The sequence below is a fragment of the Helicoverpa armigera genome, chromosome 13 (assembly GCF_030705265.1).
Source record: "Helicoverpa armigera isolate CAAS_96S chromosome 13, ASM3070526v1, whole genome shotgun sequence".
Lineage (NCBI taxonomy): Eukaryota > Metazoa > Arthropoda > Insecta > Lepidoptera > Noctuidae > Helicoverpa > Helicoverpa armigera.
The window spans coordinates 1,845,487-1,869,374 of record NC_087132.1 but is presented as its reverse complement, the minus strand read 5'-3'; the positions used below and the strand labels follow the sequence as shown (position 1 = coordinate 1,869,374).

The window sequence follows — 23,888 nt, the reverse complement described above, 5'->3', positions numbered from 1 at the left end:
AGAGTTCCCTGCACTTAAACAACACAAAAATAGCTCTCTAAATGCAAACTCAAAATAATACGACATATTCACGTTATTTACGGCAATCTCTCAAAAACAAACGCATGACACCCGTCCCGTTCCACTTCGTGCATCCAATTGGCCGCAAAGTACGTAAACTGTTTCTATCTTTTAGCAAGAAACTTAATTATAACCCAGTTTATCTGAGCATCAGAGGCAACTTGCCAGGAGTTTCGTGCATTTGTTCGGGGTCACCGACCTGGGAATTGTGAATTATATTTTGGTTTGCGAATTATCTAAAGTTAGGTCAATGCTCACTGATAATCGTTGCGCGCATTGTATGAAGCGAATTGCGACAGTATTGTGTGAATGGTTCAATGGGATGAGGAGTATTGAGTGTCTATGTGGAGTATGGGTTCTGGATTGTTGCTTGAAGCAATGCAAGCTAGCGTTTAGCATATCTAAACATGTTATCTTCACCTGGTCGCAAATTTGTTCTGCCTCATGAACCTAAATGGCAATAGTTCTTTGGTCATCAAAAGCCCTTAGGCTGGCCCTAAACTTTTAAATTATAAATGACCTGAGAAACGAACTCATCACTTATGAACTGAAAATTATTTGTTATGTATGACGTCCAAAAATACCACTTGAATCCCCCTTAAATCATAACGTTCACACAAAAATATTGCATGCAGTCTCCCATTGACCCATTAAACTTTAAGAAGAAAACATTAACGAAATCGTCTTTGAAATTGGTCGTCTGTCCCCTGGGAACTCGTGCCAATATGATGTTCTCAGAAGTAAGAAAAGTTATCATGTCCTTTTAAATTAATGGCTTGGGTGATAAAAACTACGATAATCGTTGGATCGTGACGATACTAATTTGACCGACCAACGAGTTTTAACTTTTTGATTACTTAAAGCTACTGAAATAGGGATGGTTAACATTATCTACAAGCATATTGTGGGAGCTTTGAACGTGCGAGTCATTCATTTGATATCTAAATTGCTTGCAATAGGTAAGCCTACTTTGTAGGACTGTTATTTCTTCCAGTGGCATCCGCAAGCTTTAACCAGAGATGTGTTTATACCCGTGGAATGCAGCTGCCTATTGCAATCATAATAAAAGGAATATCTATAGCTATGTGCCTAATTATACACGCATATAAACTTTCACATTGATGAACTTTTTCGGTAAAATACAATATTATTTACATGATACCCAAAACGTGAATACAGCCAATCATTATCTTCTAAACATCTAATACCCAATTCTCAAAACATCATTACTTAATATTAGCGGTAGGTAATGAATGGAGTAGTAATCGCATGGTTTACGAGATAATGCGCTCATTAATGGGGACAAACAAACAAACGTTTCTAACTTTGAGGAAGATAAGGACATTCCCGCACTGTGTTCTTACTTAATTAGCCTAATTCATTAAACATTATTGTTTGTTGTTTTGAATTAAGAATATTTGTTACCCAAAGACTTCATGGAAATTAAAATAATGCACGCCTAGACTGCTAAATCATGCAAATTGTAAATGAAAGAAAAGCTTTCATTGGGCATGAAAAGGAAATGTTATAGATAAAAGCTGAAGAAAGTAATCTGGAACTTCTTTACCAGTCCACGTCTAGCGCCTAATGATACTTTCTGTGGATCTGTAACTAAGTATCTTACCGAAATTACAAAAAGGTCATTACTAAATGACGAAAACAAGATCATCCTTAATCTGCACCAATTACGAAAATCTTCATCGACCCAAAAACTGAGGAGCAGATTCCCTGCACCTTACGAAACAAAGCAAAGGTTTATTTCCGTATAGTGGTACTTGTGCGACAAAATGTGCGTCCCATTAACGCGCATTCCAGCGATTCCAGTGTTGTGTGGATCGTGGAGAGATGTGGACGTGCGCGGGAGTCCTCGCGCTGATCGCGTGCGCGAGCGCAGTGACGCGCGACCAATTCTACCCGCACGGGCTCGGGATCGACCAGAATTTGCCCCGCGGCGCCGAAGTCGCATCCCCTGAAATAACTCTCAAAGTACCCGTCAAGTTTTATGGAGAAACTTACGATACTATATTTGTGAGTAGATTTTTTTATAGCTTGATGTGTGGCGTGGTCTTTAGTATAAGGGTTTGTTCAGATGATACTCGTAGGTTTGAGATTTTGTGTATCAAGGAATGGTGGTTCCTGACGCGATTTTTAGGACAGTTTTAATTATTCGTGTATCAAGAAGTTTTAGTTTAATAATAATTGTAGAATAATTTGGCTTTTAAATTTTCGTTTGCTCTCGTGAAACGTTTAAATATGAGGCGAAGGCACTGAAATTAGTTCTAAGATATAATGAAACCAAACGCGAAAACCATGTAATATTATTTGCGTGCGTGCATTTTACTCCCGACCTAATTCCATTGCACTGGCAAGCGGTTGAGTAGTTCTTTCATTCATTAAAAGGTATTAAAGGCCTATGGCTTCTTTCCGCTTCGGCTAATACCTGTAAACGGCCGCCCGGTTAGATAGCAGTTAACGATAGGTATGTCTGTGCTTAACAGGATTGCAGGATTGGACCTTAACGGGATAGCTTAGAAAACTATTAATATAGGAATATTTAAAGTAGGGACGTAAATGCTACGACTTCTTCCACGTCGAATTTATACAACTGCTTCCTCGGATCATCAATGTATCTAGAGATAACTACTACACATTTCGCGAATCACGAGCCATCATGGATAGATCACTTGCTTGCACATAACTCAGGATTTCATGTCTAGGACTTGAGGCCTAGAAACGTACATTCTAAACAATTTAAGTTGATTTCAATGAAGTTTTAAGGATAGCAATCAGGATTCATGAAATATTCATCAGTCAGATCAAACAGTTAATAACTTGAAAAGAATAGTATTAGGTATGCCTACTAAAGTCCTAGAATAAAATTGTAATGAAAACATACCAACAACTTAAAATGTAATATTGTGTACTTTGTCTGGGGTCTCATTGCGTAGACCAGACACAATTGGTACAGCTCACGCGATCTTAATGACCACTACTTTAAACTCTAATTCCTGCTTGCATGAATTTTGATAGTACCTATACATTCCTACTACGGAAAATGCAGTTGGCGAACTATGTAGTAGTGTACAGCACATTGTTAAAATAAATGCCCACGTTGTCCAAATAAGTTAACAGATTCACGATTGAACTATACCTTTAATCAGATCAAAATTCCATATATTTTTACAATGTGCTGTAACTAGTTCGTCAACTGCATCTTAATCAACTTAGGTTATAGTGACTAATGCATTTAGCATTATAAATAGAAGCTAGGTGTAGTTTGAGTGTCTAAACTATTTAAATGTCATGTCAATAAATCTTCTGAAAAGTAGGAACTCTTGCTTCCACCAGAGGTATCAACCAACTTTAGTATCAACTGTACTTGATCTGCTGATCCCGGCAGCACTAATTCCACGATCTAAGATATCCAAACCATTCATACAGCTCAATGACCCCAACCAATCACACCTTCAACAATGACAATTAACTACTAATATTGAGTCACAATTACTTTGTTCACTTACCTATTGAATTAATAGCACCAGTTCAAAATGTCACATTTGGTTATGCACATAATTATTTGATTTGTGATTTGGGGCCACGGAAATACTGAATGAAACTCGTTAATCAACCTACTCGAAATAAAGTAGATCAGAATCGTCAATTTTGGCAGCAAAAATAAATCCTTCGCTATGCCTTTCTTGAACTGCGAATAATTTCGCGTTTTCTGATCTTCTAATTACCTTAGGTCTCACCCAATAACATTGTATAAACTGAAAAATCTGGGTCTTTCAGTGTATACAATGTACAACTTAAGCTAAGCTATAGAAAGGTGAATCCTATTTACAATATCCAAATCTTTCATACCTTTCAGTGCAGCTAAGTTTCGAGATATTTTCTCTGAAAATCGTATCTATTTCCATCTAGAAAAGGCATCCAAAGGTTGACCCAAATATAGCTATTGGAAATAAATATACGTGACAGTTGCAGAAATGTTTGCAAAAAATGTATGACATTCTTCGATAGTGCATTTTGTGCATTTATAGAGGGTGTTCGGTCGAGCGAACGGAAACGCACGTGGGTGGGTAGCGATAGCAACGGTCACTGAACGGAGCTTTTGTTTTTTTTAATCCTCGTACCTATACCTAATTTTTTTGATAATATTATTAAAAAAGAGGTTTTTACCTGAAAGAAACCTTTAAATAATCAAGTTTATTGAAACACAATTTGCACAATTGCCAAATTCTTAACTTGTTTTTCTTGTACGGTACAGCGTTAAACAAAACGTGTACCTAATTATCTAATCAGCATTTTATAGTTTCATTGTTATTTTAAAGAATTGAAGTTATAATTTTAATATAATAACTTGTCATTTCGTTAGAAATTATAACAATCAACACATTATCGTTGGAGTTAAGCAAGTGTCGAGACCTTTACGTAGAATTTACCTAAATAAGTACGTGATACCGCACTATCGCCCACCGGGTCACCGCCGTGTTTATATAATATGCCTAATCGTAATAAATAGCCGCTGACTATGTATTACAATGATGTACAATACTTATAGAAAATTGTTCCATGTTATTCTGTAAGTTCAACGACACCTTTGTATTCGCAGGTAAATAACTATGGAGTGCTGACCTTCAGGGCCGACATCCCATCGTTCCTGAACATTGAGTTTCCGCTGCCGTACCCCTCCATCGCTGCCTTCTACACGAACATCGACACGACAGACGCGGGGGCCGTCTACTACAGAGAATCCGACGAACCGCACGTGCTCTCCAAAGCCGAAGAGAGCGTGCAGAACAACTACCATGACTACTACGACTTCAAGCCAACCAGCGTGTTTATCGCCACTTGGGAAGATGTCACTTATTCCTCAAACGGAGTGCCAAACGACCGCAGAAACCGCTTCCAAGCAGCCATCATCAGCAATGGCACAGAAAGTTTCGTAGAATTCCTATATCCCGAGAGAGATATCCAATGGATTCAGAAGGAAACACAAGTATTAAGCTTGCCCGATGCAAAGGCTCAAGCTGGCTTTGTGTCCGAAGACGGACGCATTTATACCCTTCGTGGATCAGGCAGTCATCAAATCAGAAATATCGTTTCGTAAGTAGTATTCAAAACACAAAACATTTAAAAATGATTTACCTAATATATTTTTTTCTAATCAATATGTATATCTATATTTCAGATGGTCAAACGTCCACGAGCCTGGAAGATACGTTTTTCGTATCGGCGATATACCATCGGAAGGTAACGTAGTTGTCCCCGACCAGTACAACCAAAATGAAGTGGAAATCGAAGAGGAGACCAAAACGTGTGCCCAGAGCGGCCCCAGCGTGTGCCACATTCAAGCCAGGTGCGTCGACTACCAAGCCGGAATATGCTGCGAGTGCGGGGAAGGATTCTACGGAAATGGAAAATCTTGTATCAAGGACGATGTCCCACTACGTGTTCACGGAAAAATAAATGGTGTTATAAATAACGTAAATCTGAACGATGTAGACATTCAGGCGTATGTGGTTGTAGCTGACGGCAGAGCGTACACAGCCCTTTCTCTAGTGCCAGGCGGCCTCGGAAGCAGTCTGCAGTTGTTACACGTACTCGGAGGTGTGGTCGGTTGGCTTTTCGCCAAACCCTCAGGATCGGCCAAAAACGGATACCAACTGACAGGCTCGTGGTTTAACCACACCGCAGATGTATGGTTCCCAGCTTCTGGTGACAGAGTTACGATCAATCAGGAATATCTCGGTCATGATGTGTTTGACCAGATCACTGTAGAGACAGATGTCAGAGGCTCCTTGCCAGTCATACTTGCAGGCACAAAACTTGAAATTACTGACTATGAAGAACAGTACACTCTTGTAGAACCAGGACATATACGCTCCGAGTCCACTCGAACGTTTACAAATAAGATCACGGGAGAAAAGTACGAACAAAGAGTTTCTCAATCCTTTTTCTTTAACACTTGTCGATTTGCTCCCCCATCGCCTGAATTCAATACGCCATCAACCTTGAAAATAAGCAAAAACTACTTAGGTTATGAAACTAGGGAGAATATAGTGAGATACGGAATGAGCAACAAGATATTCCCTCTAGGCGAGGAGAACCCATGTAACAAAGGACGCGATAACTGCGGCCCTCACAGCACATGCGTGGTTCAAGGAAATAACTTCGCTTGTGTATGTGAAACTGGTTTCACGAACATTTACCAAAACGATGCTCTCATTTGTGTTGACGTAGACGAGTGTGCAGCTGGTACACACAACTGTGACAATAATGCAGAATGTCACAACCATGATGGCGGCTTTCAATGTAGATGCCGTCCAGGATTTTTAGGCAATGGCATAACTTGCAAGCCACTTCCGACTTGCCAAACCAAAAAATGTGATGTCAACGCCAGATGTATAGATAACCCTGGTGAAGAGCCGATTTGCACGTGCAATCCCGGGTACAATGGGGACGGACAGTTCTGCTATCCAACCTACGACGAGTCGCCTTGTGGTAGGCCTTGTGGCTCGCCATACGCCTCTTGCGTCTTCGTTGACGGCAGTTACACATGCCAATGTAATTCAGGTTACTCCGGTGACGGTGAGACTTGCACAGAAAACTCACACTCTTATAACATCGAGGCTGATTACAATGAGACATTTGTTCTCCCCAACTGTGATGCATTCAGCTGCACGTGTCCACCTGGTTACACGGACTACAGAGATGAGCTTAACAACCAGCTATGTCGACTTGACTACGAACCACAACCACCCGAACCCCCGCAAAATAACTATCAGTCACCTACTTATCCTTATTATAATCCTTCTGATCCATTTTCACAAGCACAAACAGACACTTCGTCTACAGCAACACAACCCACGTACCCACCACAACCCACTTACCCACCAGCTACCGAGTCCAGCCAAGGGTTCCCAGACTCCAGCTACTCGAGAACCCCTGATAATGAGTATCAATCTCCCACTGGAAATGAATACCCGCCATCCTCTGAAAATAACTATGAAGATACATCAGTGAACCAGTATTCACCATCACCCGATAACAACAATAATCAGCAACCAGACCACAACTACCAGCAAACCTTAGACGAGAACTATCCATCACCTCCACCGAATCAATATCAACCGCCTACGAACAGCTATTCAGACCCAAATAACAACCAACAAACTTCCGAATACCGCCCGAGCTCTTCCGAGTATCCGCCACAAACAACGGACAACAACGACCCTCTGAGTAAGTTCCCTTTCATTAACGCTAGAGATCTTTTTATTTGCAAGTTTAATTGAAAGAAATAACACAAAGTATTATATTTTCAGTCAGATGTGAGGAGGATGCAGACTGTCCGCCCAACGCCGTCTGCTCCTACACATCAGCAGACGCTTCAGGAGATTGGGAAGGCAAGCACTGCGTTTGCCCAGAAGGCTACGAAGGCGATGCGTTTGAGTGCATCGAGCGAACCAGCAGCAGCTGCGCATGCGGCCCCAATGCACACTGCATCACTACACGTACCGAGGAACTGATCTGCGTCTGTGACCTCGGATACCACGGCGATGGTTACTCCTGCCGTCCGAACTTCAGTTGCAAAAACAATTCCGACTGTGAATACAACGCCGAATGTCGTCCAGACGCAAACAGCAACGAGTACATCTGTCAGTGCGTCCAAGGATACATGAAGGATCAGAACGACGCATGCATTCCTGACGCACAACTATGTAACGGTGCGTCGTGTACTGAGCACTCCTCCTGTCTCTACGACGCTGAACTGGACCTGAACTACTGCCATTGTGACGAAGGCTACACTGGTGATGGTATCTCTCAGTGTGTACCAGAGGGACACACGTGCGACGTTGCCAACGACTGCAACATCAATGCCATTTGCACATTTGTGGACATTACGTATCAGTGTGTCTGTAGAGACGGCTTCAACGGTGACGGTTACACTTGCATCCCTGAAGCGACTTGTAGAAACGATCCTAACATGTGCGATTTGCACGCGTCTTGCTTGAAGAGGCATGATGTTTACTCCTGTGAATGTAACTCTGGCTACAACGGTAACGGAAGCCACTGCGAGTTGAACCCGAGGAAGGCTGGAAACTTCTTGGTAGCTAGTGATGGCGCGTCCGTATACAGGGTTCCCTTCCAAGTGACGCCGAGAGATTTTGCAACACCGTTCAACAGTGCCATATCGCAGATCGCTGTAGGCGTTGACGTGGATTGTGAAGTCGGCAAGATATATTGGGGCGATGTTGTTAGTTTCGCCATCAAAACCGCTGCATATGACGGCAGTGACTCCGGCTTCTTCTTATCGGAAGGTTAGTTGCTTTCAGTTGTCTCAATTATTAAATTGTCGCTATTAATATTTGCTGACTACTTATTTTATTTTTTTAATTTTTAGGTATAAAGTCACCTGAAGGTATAGCCGTGGACTGGTCTTCAAGGAATATTTTCTGGACTGACTCTAGGAAGTTAACTATTGAAGTAGCAAACTTGGACACCAAAGCAAGGAAGGTGTTGTTTGCAGTCGACAATATATCCAACCCCAGAGGCATCGCCGTACATCCACGAAGAGGGTAAATAAATTATTTTTGAATTAACTTCAATGCTAAAGAATTTACATGAGTTTTCGAAAAGATAGAATAAAAATGTACTTACCATTTCCTTTTCTCTTAGAAAAATCTTCTGGTCAGACTGGAAGCGCACAAACCCAAAAATTGAATGGGCAAACATGGACGGGTCTCAACGAGGCATCTTCTTGGACAAGACTGATGTAGCACTACCCAACTCCTTGGCCATTGACTGGTTGAGGGACCGTCTTTGCTACGCCGACGCTGGGCTGGCCAGCATCATCTGCGTTTCCATCGACACACAGGAGAAGGAAACCATTGCTGCTAACTGCTCTTATCCCTTCGGGCTTGCCATCAACGGCAACAAGTTCTACTGGACCGATTGGAAAACGTGAGTATCGTAAACTGCAAAAAAAATCAATATGCCCCGTGATTCTCGATTTAAAAAGTACATTTTTTGCTTCAGCTTTCAGTTGATACAGGTATCTTTTCAGTCATTATGCCGTCTCTTTACGGGCCTGGCCCGAGTCTCATAGCCACAAAAATCTTCTTTCAGATTGAAGATCGAATCCTACGACCTTGACAATCAAATCCGCAGCCAGGTTCCCATAGCAACGGCTTCAAGGAGACTGTATGGAGTAGCCGTAGCCCCCGATCAGTGTCCACAGGAACAAAGCATTTGCGCGTATAGAAACGGCGGCTGTGGCGTCGACCAATTGTGTCTGCCAGATGGCAACAGTGGCAGAACTTGCGCAGACGCAGATAAGACTCTAAGCAGGCGTTAATTAGGTTAGGTCAACGGCATCAGCTATGATAGATAAGCGACTTTTGCACAATAAAAGATGTGTTAGAACGCCACTTTTACGAATACATAGTTATGTCTGTGTTAAAGATGTTTTCAATATTATTTTCGATAGCACAATGTCACTAATTAAGTTTTTGGCGACCAATTATTATGACATCAAATATACTAGAATGCAGCGCATAACAGATGAAGAATTTAATTATGTTGAAATTAAAGGAGTAAAGTCAATTAGATTCATCACAACTTTAACGTAAATTGAGCTAAGTCGCTCACAAGTAGTGGTGTCGTTGAGTTAGTTATAAGAAGGTTTTGATTATGACCAAAAAGTACATAATTTAACTCTTAGAGAGTTGGCATGTAACCCAAGTGTGTGCAATATTTTCTTGTATTTTGTTTTAAAATATAAACGATAATATTTTAATACAATAGAAATGGTTGCTGGTAATTTTGGTCCAAAGAAGCATGAAGATAAAAATATGTTTTAAAGAAATCTATGATTGCATTACTACGAACGGTGTGTGCACTTTCAAAACTACTTACTACGAAATTATGAAACAAGAAATTATTATTTTGTATCATATTATTACCACATAAATACTGAACAAGAACTAAGTTACAATTGATCAAGATTATTAATAATTTCGTAGTAAACCTACTTCCTAAAACCCCTAGTTTAATGTTACCAATTAAAAATTTTTAACCAGTTTGACTAACCACTAAATAATATACCTCCCGCCTAATTTTAACCAAGATTTATGAATAAATAGTTACGCGGATTTTTCAGTATTTTGTAGATTTTGCATTAAACAATTATTGTACTACATTTATAAATATTGAAAATATGAAGTTTGTACCCAAATGATATTGTTCCTTCTCATAACCAAAGTGTAGAATAAAATAATAATAAATACTCTTATTAAGATCTTTAATGTACTTCAATCAATGTAATTTATTAATGCCAAATCAATAAAGTTATTTATTTATACAGACATTTTTGACTGGTTCCTTCCCACAATATTAGCAATACAAATATAACATAATATTAAAAATAATTATTGGAATCTAATGTGTTCTTAACAGAGATTAATAATTATGTAAAATACACTAAAAAGTTTACCTATAATTTTAAAATATTTATAATTTAACCTAGATTATATAAATCCTTTTTGCATGCCTAGTTATAGTATTGTTTTTGATGGAATACAACAAAAGCATAAAATAATAAAGACCTCGCCCGCATTATAAAAAGCATTTCAAGCGCTCTCATATAAGAATATCATCACCAATTTGGTATTAACTTCATAAAATATTGATAACCAATAACTATACGCACATCCTTATTTTCATATTAATAATCATGGGTCAAAGTTACACAGAGATATTCATAAGTTTAAACTTGGACTAACTTTACTCCATGAATATAAATAGGAGGCTATAAGACTGTTCGGTTTATCGTCACTTGGCACAATCATAACTAGGCATGACAAACACGGACCGTACAAGATTATATAGATTTACCCCCACAAGTCCTCTGTGCGGCCAAACTTAAATACTAACGAGCCGGCAAAGATGAATGCGTTCTGCATGAACAAACTTACACCTGGCCATGTTGCCTTGGAACTACCTGAAAAGAAAAGTCATACATATTTAGTAATTTTCTTGAAAATTGCAAGAACAGTTGTGAGAAAAAGTATAAGAAGTTTTGTTCATATCAACTTGGCATAGCTTAGGTAAAATATAAATTGCTTAGGTTATCTAGACTCTATAGATAGGAGTTTGTAAAAACATAACATTCAGTTCATTTTATGAAGTCAAATAAGGACAAGTGGTTTATAAAATTTTACACATGTTTTAAAATAGAAATATACATACCAGCATTAACATAGTTGGCGAACAGAATCCAGCAGGCTGCAATAAGTGAAGCAAATCCGACAACAAAGCCTAAGAACAGCCACAGCCGTGCACCGCGGGGACCCATGCAGCCTCCTGTGTATGTCTCACCTCGAACCTGGAAGTTTTGGGAATAGAGTTTGTTATTCAAGGATAAAGAAATAAAATATTTGGTAGATTTTAGGTATTTCTGTCTTCTTTCTTTATAATGTGTGTGTACTAAAATTTGTAAATAAATAAATATTTGGGTAGATGAGTGTGCATTAAAAATGTAGGATGTTCGGTTGTTGAGTACGAAATTTAATTTAATCATTAACAAAGTTAAAGTCAAATCATTTATTGAACAAGCCCTAAGAAAGTCAAAACAATTTGATAAATTTTGAATTTAGTTGCCCAGTATAGTGTATGGAGATGAATGGTAAAGAAACTCCATGGTAGAAATAACCAAATAAATAGTGGATTTCTTTTTTCTTTACATGCTCTTTCTTTTACAAGTTCATTATTGATTCTGAAGCTACACATAACAATAATAAAATTCTGTCTACACTGCTTATTTCCCAAAACAATGACTTTCTTATGAAAAACAATTCTCAATAAAGAAATCAGATCATTTATTAAATCATATGATTGACAATATTTTCACACAATAGATAACATTACCTGTAAACTCAAAACAATAGATATCTATATGCTTTGTTTTGAATCTGATAAGGTGCCTACTTAACATATATTTGAAGTAAAAAATTATACAAAAGGCTTTGTGGCAACCACCATCATAATTAATGAATCACATGCCCTACAATATACAGTCGCAGCAAAGATACTTTATCTACCAAGAAGGTCACTAACCTGTGCGTTTGATACAGAGTTGACCATGATGAGGGATAGTGTGGCCATCACGCCGCACACATGAGCAGCATTGGGCAGGTTCCCTGGGTACACTGTCGCTGCATCGATGATAAACCACCAGCCTGTGAAGAACTGCAGAAAAAAGAGAGTAAAATATCTTGCACAGATGTTCTTTGTAATATAGGTACCTACTTTTCTTAACTACATTTAGAATATAGGTTCTTAAATTTATATGAATTCTGCATCAATATTTGACTGCTACTGCTACTGCTTGTGAAATATGTCGAAACGGTATCAAAATCATATTTTATCAGTAAATAAACAAACTGAACTTTTATTTGGTAGCTCGAAAAACATATCCGAAGTACAATCGCCAGTCATTCGTTTCACAATAGCGCAGAAACTTGTGATCAGATATACGCAATATAAGCTTCATACAACCTTAAATGCTCATGATTATGATTTTAAAGAACTTATTGTTTGTACCTCAATATGTAATGAATAGAATTAGTGCATGATTCATCAAATACAAACCAGGAGTCCTGATGATATGGAAGCAAGAATGTTCCTCTTCTCTCCACTTTCGAACCACACACAACTCGGCATTGTTAGATTTTCAAAACAGCTCATGTCGAAATTGATTTTTACAAGATTTTACGTCAGTTATTGGTAATTTTTCTACTGAAAAACAAATCGTCGAGATGGTAAATAAAATGTGACAGCTAGCCAGCCCACAAAAGTGTTGCCTAATATCAGTGACGTTGCGTTCCAATCAGTTCCAATGTTGCGCAAGATGGATTTTTAGCATCGGTTAATAATTATCACAACTGGCAATGCGATCTGGAATCGGCAAACGATAAGTTTTGATAAATTACACCTGATTTAGCAATACGAACACATTGGTAATCGGAAGGTATAAATTGACAGAGGATTTTTATTTATTAAAAGTGAAAAACTTATGTTTAGTAAATAGAAACAATTATTATTCTTCTTTAGGACTATCTTTTTTATGACTTATCCATTCTTGGCTAACCCATGACCTAGGTCTCATACTCGGCACGTTTTTTTGAACGTGCCGTGACACCTTATTCATGACACGTTTTTCATAGTGACCCATACAACTCTGACCGCCATGTCTACCTACATACGGTGAACTCACAGTAGATTTTCACAGCAAAAACGTATCTTTTACAAAGAGCATAAGTATGGTATTGCTCCTCCTGTAGCCCAGCCTACTTAAACAGATAATACGTTAAAGTTTACGTTTTAAACGGTCGTACCCAAGCCTGTCTAAGAAATAGGTTTTGCAATTTTAATTCATGTAATAAATAATTTCATCGTGACATTATGCAATTCTGTTGCAGTCATTGATAAGCCTACTTGCTATAAAACACTAAGTTTTGATACTCATTAAACATAGTTATTTTAAATAGTAGCAACGTTTGACGACACGATGTTGGTTAAAAGCATCCTCTGTATTTGCATTCAAGCGCTGCTTTATAAAGTAAGTACTTACTGTAACAATCCTTAACTGTTCCTAATAAAATCAAATTCAAATGTTTGTATCTCAAAACCTTCTCTCCTTTACACGGCCTACATTACCTATATGGATATTAACCATGTCCGTAGATTCATGTCTTTCATTGTTGTAACCGAATCAATATTTTTTCAGGCAGTCGTCACTCAGTGCATTCCGCCATGTGCAATTCCCCGAGAACCGTTATGTGAGAGCAACTATCCAGCATTCGAAGGGCAGAACATTGCCGGCCTTGTGACGCCAATGTACGGCCGTATAATCGGAGCCAACCTTATGGTAGACACATCAGCTCCATACGCACCTATTGGCCCAGCCGGCGTCTCAATATTCTCCGACGATTTAATTATTGAGGGAACAGTTTTTGTAACTGGCAAGCTTCCATTTTTGGGGACCGTTGGTTTGGAGGGAATACTGCCAACTACGGGTACTGGTTCGGTAAATTATGAATGTGGTGCCGGAGATATCGGTATTGTGAATGACGGTATTACCGGTTCGGTAACTGAAGTATTCTTCCCGGTTGATGGTGCGGGTTTGTCAAGAGGTAATGCTGGGTGCAACACCGTTGGGTTCGTTGCGAAGTGAACATCTAGTCTTGTCGACAAATGGTTGTGAATAAAATGTTGTTCATGAGATCTGTATTTTTATTTATTGATACCCTATTTATCTATGAGCTGGTTTCCAGAGTGTGTAGCACAGCCAGTAGTCAAGATGGACAGCAGATGGACCGTCTATCATTTTACCTATGAGGCTGGTAGGTACATATGTACCCACCTATGTCGCTAGCTACTGCTTAAAAATATATATTTAATATTTTGACAAGGCTGTGTATTTGGCACAAAATAAAAAAATCTTGCTCATTTTAAAATTTTATTATAAAAAGGTTGTATAATACTTAAAAATAAAATTTTATCGTAATTATTACTGATATAATTAGCACATCCGCGTTCAAAATATTGCGGTATGTGTTACAATATAAAACTACGTGTAAATGAGTCGATCACAGTGATTCAAGTTGCCTTGTTACGATGACAGAGATAAGCCATGTCTTACTAGGCGATAAAATGTTGGGCAATCGGTCACTTGGCCAATAAACAAACCTTGGCTAATTTACTAGGAATTTGTCTGCCAACATGGTGACAATGTTGGTCCCAACGTTGGTTTATAACACGGAGTAAACAATTAATGGAGTGTTAAGATGTAATGAGGGTGAGAGTGATAATCCTTAATCTCAGTATTACCAATAATGACTATGATAATGAAGCCCTCCATTTATTAGATACTCCATGTATATATCATAAGTGCTTTCATAAGTGTGTTTCACCTTCATAAAACAAATTAAAGGCCCAAATAAGGCGTAAATAATTTCAAAATTAATGTCCTATTATCGCCTAGTAAAGCCGGTTACTTGTCGATACGTGACCAGATCTATTATTATGACGTTACTGTAGTGTTGTGACGTGTCTCAGTTCTCATCGGTAACAGTATCCTTCGTTCTGGTAACACCACTCCGGCTCTATGGATTCTGCCTGAATGCCCATGCGTACGAGACGTTCTCTGTGGGAATAAATTAAATGTGTTATAAAGATATTTTAAATGTGGTATAAAATAATTTATATAAAAGATTGAAAAATAATTGGTAGTCAGTGCCCAGGTACCTAGGTTGGAGGTCAGATAGGCAGTCGTTCCATGTAAAATAATGGTAGTCAGCTGCATCCAGTTACACTGGAAGCAGACCTTAATGTAGTCGGGAAAAGGATAGGCAGATGAGTTAGTTCCTACCTAAAAGTCAGACTTTTTTATCTTCCCACTTAAAGACCTTGTTTTATATGGAACCACCTAGCCGCATGAATCGAACAGGCGAGCAATATAATGTGTACCTAACACACAAGCCTATCTTTCCTACAAGTATGCGTTCATGATTTTCCTATCAAACTGTTCCATTAGACGAACCCATAAAACATAAAAGTAACATAAAAACCACCTTGTCCTTCAAAATGTGCTGATTTTCATCCAACTTTGAAAACATGACTTTTTCTCTTTGATAAAAACCCAATAAAGCTGAATACCCACCGTATATGCAGCATGCGATGTTCAGCGTCGTTCCACTTGTGCTGCGGCTCGGCCCACAGCCGCTCCGCCAGCGCGGCGGCGCGCGGCCACAGCCGGTTGTCTAACGTTGATGAGTCCGACTGTTCTGACCATAAGGCTGCTTCTCCACCTGGGCGAAGAATAGTGATATTTATTGGCAATTTTTCTGACTTGATATAGTAGCAAGTTGGACTGATATTCTAAACATCCCAATACATGAATAGTATGGTATCAATCACCATAAAAATAAAAATTGGGAAAACACATCATTTTGCCTATGTAAGGTAAAGCCTAATAACGGTGATAAAAATTCACAATTTTGATTTGAAATGAATCATTAAGCGATAATAAATACCCTATATCTTAATGAGATACTTCACTATATCAACAATTCTCAAAAGTACCTCCTCAAACAGCCAAAAAACACATTAATTAAAATCAGTAAGTATAGGTACCTACTCCATTTGTTCATAATCCCTGTCACAGATTTTAAGCATCAATCAAAATACACTTAAGAAAGTAGGTTAAGTTTATTTTAATGAAGTGTTCTCATTACAATAATTAATGTAGGTAGGTAGGTGGTAGGTGTCGCCACTTACCAAGAATCAGGTCCTTATGATCGCCTGCGATTTCAGCGGGACTGTTGTCGTATACTTTCTGCCAACCGATGTAGGGGGAACACCAGTTGTTACCTGCGTATTTAAGATAAAAATAAAAAAATAAAAATAAAGAATAGTTATTTACTTTAGGCTGAAAAATGAGCACCTTCGAACGTGGACATAAGAAGGTGAAAAGTGATACTCTTCACCACTTTGCATAGAAAAAAGGCGTTTTTTTTTTTAACTGCCTATTTTTTTTGGTAAGGAAGATGCTTTTTGGTTTACATACCTTCACCAACCCAGGCACCGAACCCGCAGTCGAAGTACAATGCGTCGTAGTTAGACATGATGAGCCGGTAGCCCTTCTCTAGAAGACCGCGGACCTGAGGGTCTGATCCTGTCGTCCATACCTGAGAAATTATGACACATAAAAATATTTTTTTGATATGGTAAGAAAGAATGTTACTTGTGAGATGACGGCAGATAGAAGAATACGGAAGAAGAAAACATGCTGCGCCGACCCCAAATGAAATTGGGATAAGGGCAGGAGGATGATGATGATGAAAAATATTTTTTTGATGAACCTTTTGGGCACTTGGTCATTAGCTTATTTCCTTAAAACTTCTGAAGGTTTCAGTACCTACAGCCTGTTTTCTAGGATACAAGTAAATATGCATTAATTTACAACTCACGACTCCAATATCTTACCCAGCATACGTTTGGGTTCATGTCTTGCAGAGGAACTAATTTGACTTTCCAAAAGATTTAAATTATTTTTTAAACATTCAGAACTAAAGGAATTATAAGTATAACAAACCTGGATAATGTAGTCGTCTTTGTCCAAGAAGTGGTCAATGTGTGTGTGGTCTGTCAGTGTGCTCGTCCACAGAATCAGAGGCAGTCTTTTGCCAAACGCCTGCAAACAAAAAATAATTAAATTTTAATAAGGAGCATAAAGCGTAGACGAGCCATGAAAAGTTAATAACTTTATTATTGCAACTGGATATTTTCATCTCAGATTTTATTCGAAAGAAGTTTAAACGTTTAAAGTCTACTTTCCTATATCGATGGAGAATAAGGCCGAAATTATACCAGCATCCTGTATAAAACGAACAAAAATTCCCCTGATCTGGTCCCTGGTGAGAGATGATTTGTAACTATGTACTTCCAACTTTCACTAAAATCCCATTAACATTATCGCAAAACTCCCTTAAAACTAAATTACCTTATAAGCCTTATCCTGAGCCTTAGTCTGGAAGTAGTTCCAGAGCTTCAAGAAGCTAGCCTTGTCCAGATCCCAGCGGTTTTGCAGCATAAAGTTCTGAATTTCCTCCGAGGAGTTCCAGCAACGTTCCGACACTTCGTCTCCTCCCATGTGGAATATATCCGTGTTGAATACGCCTGGAAATGTTTAGGGAGAATTATTGGATGGTAAACTTTAAAGATACAAAAAGTATGGTGGAGTAGTAGTAGTAGTAGAAGACCGAAAGACGTTTCTTGAAGACTCAGACTCAGAAATTTGTATCGTCTCGTAATAAATTAGTACTTTTTATGGCTCTGGCGCTATTGCTTATGTTAAAATATAACAAAAATGAGCAGTCGAAAAAATTAATTTTTATAGAAGGCCACAACGCTGGGGAGACGCAGAACAATCATCCTAAACATCTTATCTCAACCTCCCGAGCCTTTTCCCAACTATGTTGCTCCTTGTAAAACATTACCAGTGTTTATAAGACATGACCAGTGTTTAAAAGGAGCGACTGCCTATCTGACCTCCCCAACCCAGTTACCCAATGCCCCCATGATTAGACTGGTGTCAGACTTACTGGCTTTGGAATATATTCCCTAAACTGCTGCTTTATTTCATAAGGGAGATAGTCACTCACCAGCCATTTCCTTGTAGATATCCTCGAGGTACTCGTACAGCTCCTCCCGCGTCGGGTTAAGCTGACCACACGGTGGCTCCACGCAGTATCTTGCCCATGGTTCCGCCTAGTTACCAAAACAAGGACTGATTTTACTAACAGTTAGTTACGTAATCGCTCGACTAAACGAAAAAACTATATTTTTTTTAACAAGATACGAAATCAACATTGAAAATTGAAATCTGAAAAGGGGGTGCCTTCTTCGGTCCAACTTTGCTTTAGTGCCAAATGTAGTGACCAGTGATAAGTGTTAGGCCCTGACTCCACTAAAGTGAAACAGACTGGAGAAGTTTTGAAAAATCCAATAGAATTTCTCCTCTAACTGCGCTGACTGACATAGTCGATCAGAGGCTATCTAGGAAAATTTAATAAACGAATAAATAAGGATTATCAACCACCAACAATGACTCGTTTTCTATGTTAAAACTGCTTTTTTTATCAACGCAGTCTGATCAGAAACTGGTAATAATAGTGGCTAACAGGCTTAGTGACTTTTACCGAAATAACCATTTAAAATGTCACAAAGAGCAGTAAATTGTAATTCGCATAAATAAACCAGTCACAGACCTCGTTTTAGCAACGGAACTTTGTAACTGTATTTAAATAACAACATATAGTATTATATAGCAAAAATAACTGTTTTTTTTATTTTGGAATTGACGCAAAATAAGAACTTAACTGTTTTTATGAGGTATAGGTACTGGAATTGTCAAATATATCGTATTTAATTAACTGATATCTTCATCGCGTGTAATGCGTTAACTGCCATAAAATTATTAACTACCTTATTCTCTGAACTATGTAAATGCTTATTCACTCAGTTCTACGAAATTGGTAGACGTTTTTATAGACGGAAAATCATATTTTTCACATTCCCCCTGTCCATATTTTTCTTAAAACTCTACTTTGGGCATTACCTAAACGTAAAATTCTTGGACAATCATTTTAAGAAAACTGACGCCTAGACCTGTGAAATAGAAGAAAGAAGAAGCATCCGGCTGCGAGATCGTTCGAAAGAGTTACCGCGGCCCTGGTACTGGTACATAAAAGGCCTACAAAGGAACATGACAGATTTTTGTCGGTAAGAGTCTGACACTTCGTCACGCTGCTAACCTACAGCGGGAGGAGTCATTTGATGATTTCCCCTAAAAAAAAAACCTTTATAGTTTGTTTCAATCAATTCTGCAATTTTCTTACCTTGAAGCAAACAGTGAGTCCAGTGTCCTGCCAGCCTTCGCCCACGTGCGCGGGCGCGTCGAACTCCGGTAGCACTCGCACACCGCGAACCAAACCATATTCTACCACTTCTTGGATAGCTTGCTTTGTGTATACCTAGAAAAAAATATATAAAAATAGTTTTAATACTTTCAGAAACAAAAACTGATACATAGCTTAAAGTAACAAAAAGGACCAAAAGGGGGAACGGGATCTTCTTTTCACAAAGGACACCAGAAAAGTGATTTTTGGAAGCAAAAGTCTGACGGCCAATCCCAATAAACAATAAGGACCAAAATGGAACCATGTGAACCATAAGAAAAGTAAACATCATTAGCTTGAGAGTTAATTCGAAGATAAACCAACTTAAGACCAACAGTTCTGCCCGAAAGACTGGTAAAGTGACTTCTCGGGTTCTTTGGTTCGGATGTCAAGTTTATATTCATATTCAAGTTCGACCAGGTAAACGCTCTTAGCAGTAAATCTCTTATTAATATTGAGGTCTCGTCCTCTCTGTTTACTATGTAGTTGAAGAGTTTATTTTCCTTATCGACGCTCGGGATCAAAAATTATAGATCCTCTTGGCATGTACAACATTTATTATGTGGGTGTTTACACAATGCAAGGTTTCTGACCTCACCAGGTTTTTTTTACAACTTATTTTGCCAGGGGTCTTTCTTGCTAAACAAGCTAAATTCCGTCAGTACCTACCTACTCTCCTACTCCCGACACTCTCAATACCTTAAATTAGTTTCTGCAGCGGCTTTCTCAAACTTCAGTGACGACTAAAAGTTTGTCGAGAACTATATCGGATTGCGAAGGTCTAAAGTAAACAAATAATTCCTGCAAAAAGCTTAGGTTACGTCCAATAATATTGAAAAATAAACAAAAGATTGTAAAGATTAGCCTTTACAAATAAAATTCTTACCTTGGCAGGAGAATAAGCACCGATCTTAGCCAACTGCGGCCTCTTGGCGACCTCGAATGGGAAGCTCTGACTGTCAGTAATGTGCCAATGGAATGTGTTTAACTTCACAGCCGCCATTGCATCTGTGAGAAATATGTTCCATTGTATTGTTTGGAAAGGCTGGTCATTAATTAAGGTAGATTTATGTAAGTTGCAACATTTTTGTCATATAATTGATGTTGTAACTATGTTTTGTCTTGGTATTTATTGCATATAAATACTGTTTGACATGGCATTTGAAGGTTTTCTCAGTCCTCTGAAAAAGATCTTATGGAAATAGTTAACCAAGTTCTGACTGTTCCATTCTAGTTTTATGGAAATCATATATATTTTATTACATACGATGAAATTATTAAAACATGTGGTACATAGCAAACTCACCTTATTATTTAGCCTTATTACAACATAAGTTATCCAATCTTATTCTGAACTTATGACTTCAGATACCTGAGATCACAATAAGCATACAACCTAAATCATGCATTTAAATTGTTAATTTGCATTTTAATGTCTCTGAGGACGTTCATACATTCGACTATATTGCAGTGCGTTTTCTGAGCTGCATATTAAAACCAAAGTGATCGATTTGCACAGAAAACATTGCAAAGAATGTTTTAAGCTCAAACAAAGTGTTTCCTTGACAGTGACGAGCATTAACCGCAGACAAATAAGGCTAAGACAACTTTGTAATTTCCACGAACCCTTCGCCAAAACCATTCAATTTTGAATTCTTATTATCGTATGAACTAAGTAGATTTAATCACCTAACAAGCCCTAGTATCAGACTTTTCTCAAATCCACCTGGAGCTCTCTGAGTGGAACCTACTCCATGTGCCCTCCCAAATACAGGGGTTTAACACTGCCAAATCCCAAACTCCGGGCTGCTTTGTGAAAGTTTCTAAAACACCTAAGGGCTGCATGGCTAGTAGAGAACGCCTTAGGCGTTAAGTCCATCGTTGTACAGTGTGCAAAAAGTATTAACACTTAAATAAAATACAGGACTCAAATTTGCTGACTGCCAAGTTTTGCGAAAACTGTTCCCTTATTGAATTTACTACAAATCCATTCAAGAAGGATCATTAATTATCTCTTTTCTTTGGACAGGAAAGTGATATATTTACCGATGGTAGCCTTGATGGAGTCGATAGAGTAGAAGTTGCGCGCGGTGTCAAGGAGAACGCCTCGGTACGGGTACACTGGCTTGTCGCTGATGGACACATCACGTACGATCTATAAGGAAAACATATGGTCAGGTTCGATCATTTTTGAGGCAGTACGACTGATTATTGATCTGGTACTGACTGATTTGGAGTCAAGAAATGAAGAAAATGGAGGAAGACGGAGGTACCTACTAAATACCAATCTAAAATTTTCTTAAGTGATATGAGTAGGTACTTGGCTTGAAAGGAGAAGATAGAAATGTGTACCAATTTGGATATCGTATGTAGTTCAACTAAATGAATCACTTTACATAAATACTCTGCCACATAAAAAAAACTATAAAACGAACTATGAAAAACAATGTACGACAATCACAAAATATGTTTTACATGTATAGTGTGTACATTGTAGAAATAAATTTATTGTTTTACATAATAACACATAATCACGTGTAAGTGTTTAACAAACTGTTTATTGCATACATTTGCGTAACATAGCATGCGTGTCATTAATATTGCTATGTACAGTTCAGAACTATTGAACCGATTGAAAGTGTCACTTTACTAGGTAGCGATTCCACTTTCACCGGGAAGACTGTATTGAATAAATTAGAATATAATGAGTAATAAGTACTAATTTTAACAAGGTATTGTGAGGAGCTCATGTGTGTAAAATGCATGAAAAAAGAGTTCCTCCGTGTTTCAGAAATCATGTTAAATCGTGGGTCCCGCGACCGTCATTTTAACATATTTGGGAGTCCTTATGCGAAATCAGAAGCTAGAAAGATCAAATAAAAGATCCGAGGTAAGATAAGCAGTCCTATCATGTGCGGGTATTAACCCAACTAGGTACATCCAATTGGATTGAAAGACGTCCCAAATATCGTCAGGAAAAGGCTAGTAAGATAATGAATGAGTAATAAGTATTCATGCTATGTTTATCATTAACAGAGGCAGTTGACGACCTAAATAGCGCAGCAGTGAGGCTTCTGCGTTCTCACTAAGTAGGTATTACTGTATTAGACCGATTAATATACGCGCCCGTTTACAGAAAGCCTTATAAAAATCTGATCCGATTTAAAAATATTTTTCTTTTCTTTTGTATGACTAATAAGGAGCTAAAATACGATTTCCTTTTACCTAATACCAACATTCTATTTGCCAAAAGCACATGGCAATAAAATTTTTAGAAGCCTTTAAAAATTATCTCATTTCGTTACGAAAATAAATAGCAAACAAAAAAATATAATTCTTATGCCTAGAAAAAATATTCATTAATCTAACCTACATCCGAATCACATATTAGCATTTAAATTAAAAAACCATTTAGTCTAACTGTACCAAATACCACATTAAAATAAAATATCTTAAACTCGTCAGCGTTCAATAACCTCAGTGCGGTGATTAGCAATAAATGCAAACACTACCTTGAATCTTGAATAATCTTGATCCTGAATTCTTTATGCAAATGTGAAGTAGTGACAAATAATATTATTGAGGCGGACGCAACCGGTCGGTTTAAATATATCTCGACTTGGGACTTGGCACTAAATTGTTGGTTGATGCCCTTAGATGGCAAAGGGACCAGTATTACCTATGTTGCACTAAAGATATAAGGACCAACGGGTACGGAAATTTCTCGAAGGGTCTAAATTACTTGTTGGATAAGATTTTATTGCTGGCTTGTGTCGTAAATTAAAGGCTGAAGTGGAAGTGATTAGGACCATAAAAATACTCGACTGTGTATTTGTAAATATGTAAGGAAATGTAACAATTCCAACGGAATGTTCATAAATGGCAAAAATATTGATAAACTTTACTGCTTAAGTATTTTGTTTTTTTAAATTGATATTTTTGGGTCTTACCTAATTCGGGTCTTTTCTTGGTACCTATTGTTATCTAGAAGTGTGAACAACAGAACAATTTTTTTCTTTGTACTGTTTTGAAATGTGTAAAAAATATTTTTTCCTAGTAATGCACAAAATAATAACATCTACAATTCTCCAAACAGAAAAAAAACACAAATTACCGATAATAATAAAATCTAGACATCCGTGTCGCACATTGTAAAAACACGAGAGGATCGTGATCAAGAACGACCCACAACGTCACTAGTAAGTTAGTATGTATGACTAACCAACACCCGCGATGCATTTTTCATATGTATCGTATTCATACGACACATATTTATTTATTAGTGAAGGACATGCATCAATA

General features: G+C 38.0%; 3 protein-coding genes across 4 annotated transcripts in view; 1 reads left to right on the top strand and 2 right to left on the bottom strand.

Annotated features, from left to right (window-relative positions):
- Nucleotides 1-1,866: 1,866 nt before the first annotated feature.
- Nucleotides 1,867-10,426, top strand: LOC110384435 (nidogen). Its single transcript, XM_021345718.3, has 7 exons — nt 1,867-2,088; nt 4,676-5,169; nt 5,255-7,305; nt 7,389-8,384; nt 8,468-8,642; nt 8,743-9,027; nt 9,193-10,426. Exons 1-7 carry the CDS (start codon nt 1,906-1,908, stop codon nt 9,419-9,421), a joined length of 4,413 nt encoding a protein of 1,470 aa, XP_021201393.3. The 5' UTR covers nt 1,867-1,905; the 3' UTR covers nt 9,422-10,426.
- On the bottom strand, nt 10,350-12,937 carry LOC110384437 (transmembrane protein 50A). Its single transcript, XM_049840502.2, has 4 exons — nt 12,715-12,937; nt 12,181-12,312; nt 11,314-11,449; nt 10,350-11,065 (listed from the first exon to the last, which is right to left on the bottom strand). The coding sequence occupies exons 1-4, from the start codon at nt 12,808-12,810 to the stop codon at nt 10,956-10,958; spliced, it is 474 nt and encodes a 157-aa protein (XP_049696459.1). The 5' UTR covers nt 12,811-12,937; the 3' UTR covers nt 10,350-10,955.
- A 1,630-nt stretch (nt 12,938-14,567) lies between these two features.
- LOC110384340 (chitooligosaccharidolytic beta-N-acetylglucosaminidase) overlaps nt 14,568-23,888 on the bottom strand; it is a 24,606-nt gene continuing 15,285 nt past the window's right edge. For both annotated transcript variants that reach the window (XM_049840493.2, XM_049840492.2), the window contains exons 7-16: nt 21,633-21,741; nt 20,473-20,594; nt 19,527-19,661; nt 18,291-18,396; nt 17,630-17,805; nt 17,222-17,320; nt 16,694-16,814; nt 16,405-16,497; nt 15,788-15,935; nt 14,568-15,271 (exon numbers count right to left, since the gene is read on the bottom strand). In XM_049840493.2, coding sequence (XP_049696450.2) covers nt 15,187-15,271; nt 15,788-15,935; nt 16,405-16,497; nt 16,694-16,814; nt 17,222-17,320; nt 17,630-17,805; nt 18,291-18,396; nt 19,527-19,661; nt 20,473-20,594; nt 21,633-21,741 — 1,194 coding nt within the window. In that variant the 3' untranslated portion in view covers nt 14,568-15,186. The remainder of the gene's footprint in view (nt 15,272-15,787; nt 15,936-16,404; nt 16,498-16,693; nt 16,815-17,221; nt 17,321-17,629; nt 17,806-18,290; nt 18,397-19,526; nt 19,662-20,472; nt 20,595-21,632; nt 21,742-23,888) is intronic.

Coding starts and splice junctions, on each gene's coding strand:
- LOC110384435 (XM_021345718.3), top strand. CDS start 1,906: ATGTGGACGTGCGCGGGAGTCCTCGCGCTGATCGCGTGCGCGAGCGCA. Junction 5,170..5,254: donor CAAATCAGAAATATCGTTTC/GTAAGTAGTATT, acceptor TCTATATTTCAG/ATGGTCAAACGTCCACGAGC. Junction 8,643..8,742: donor GCCGTACATCCACGAAGAGG/GTAAATAAATTA, acceptor CTTTTCTCTTAG/AAAAATCTTCTGGTCAGACT.
- LOC110384437 (XM_049840502.2), bottom strand. CDS start 12,810: ATGAGCTGTTTTGAAAATCTAACAATGCCGAGTTGTGTGTGGTTCGAA. Junction 11,450..12,180: donor ACTCTGTATCAAACGCACAG/GTTAGTGACCTT, acceptor CAAAACTTCCAG/GTTCGAGGTGAGACATACAC. Junction 11,066..11,313: donor CGCCAACTATGTTAATGCTG/GTATGTATATTT, acceptor TTTTCTTTTCAG/GTAGTTCCAAGGCAACATGG.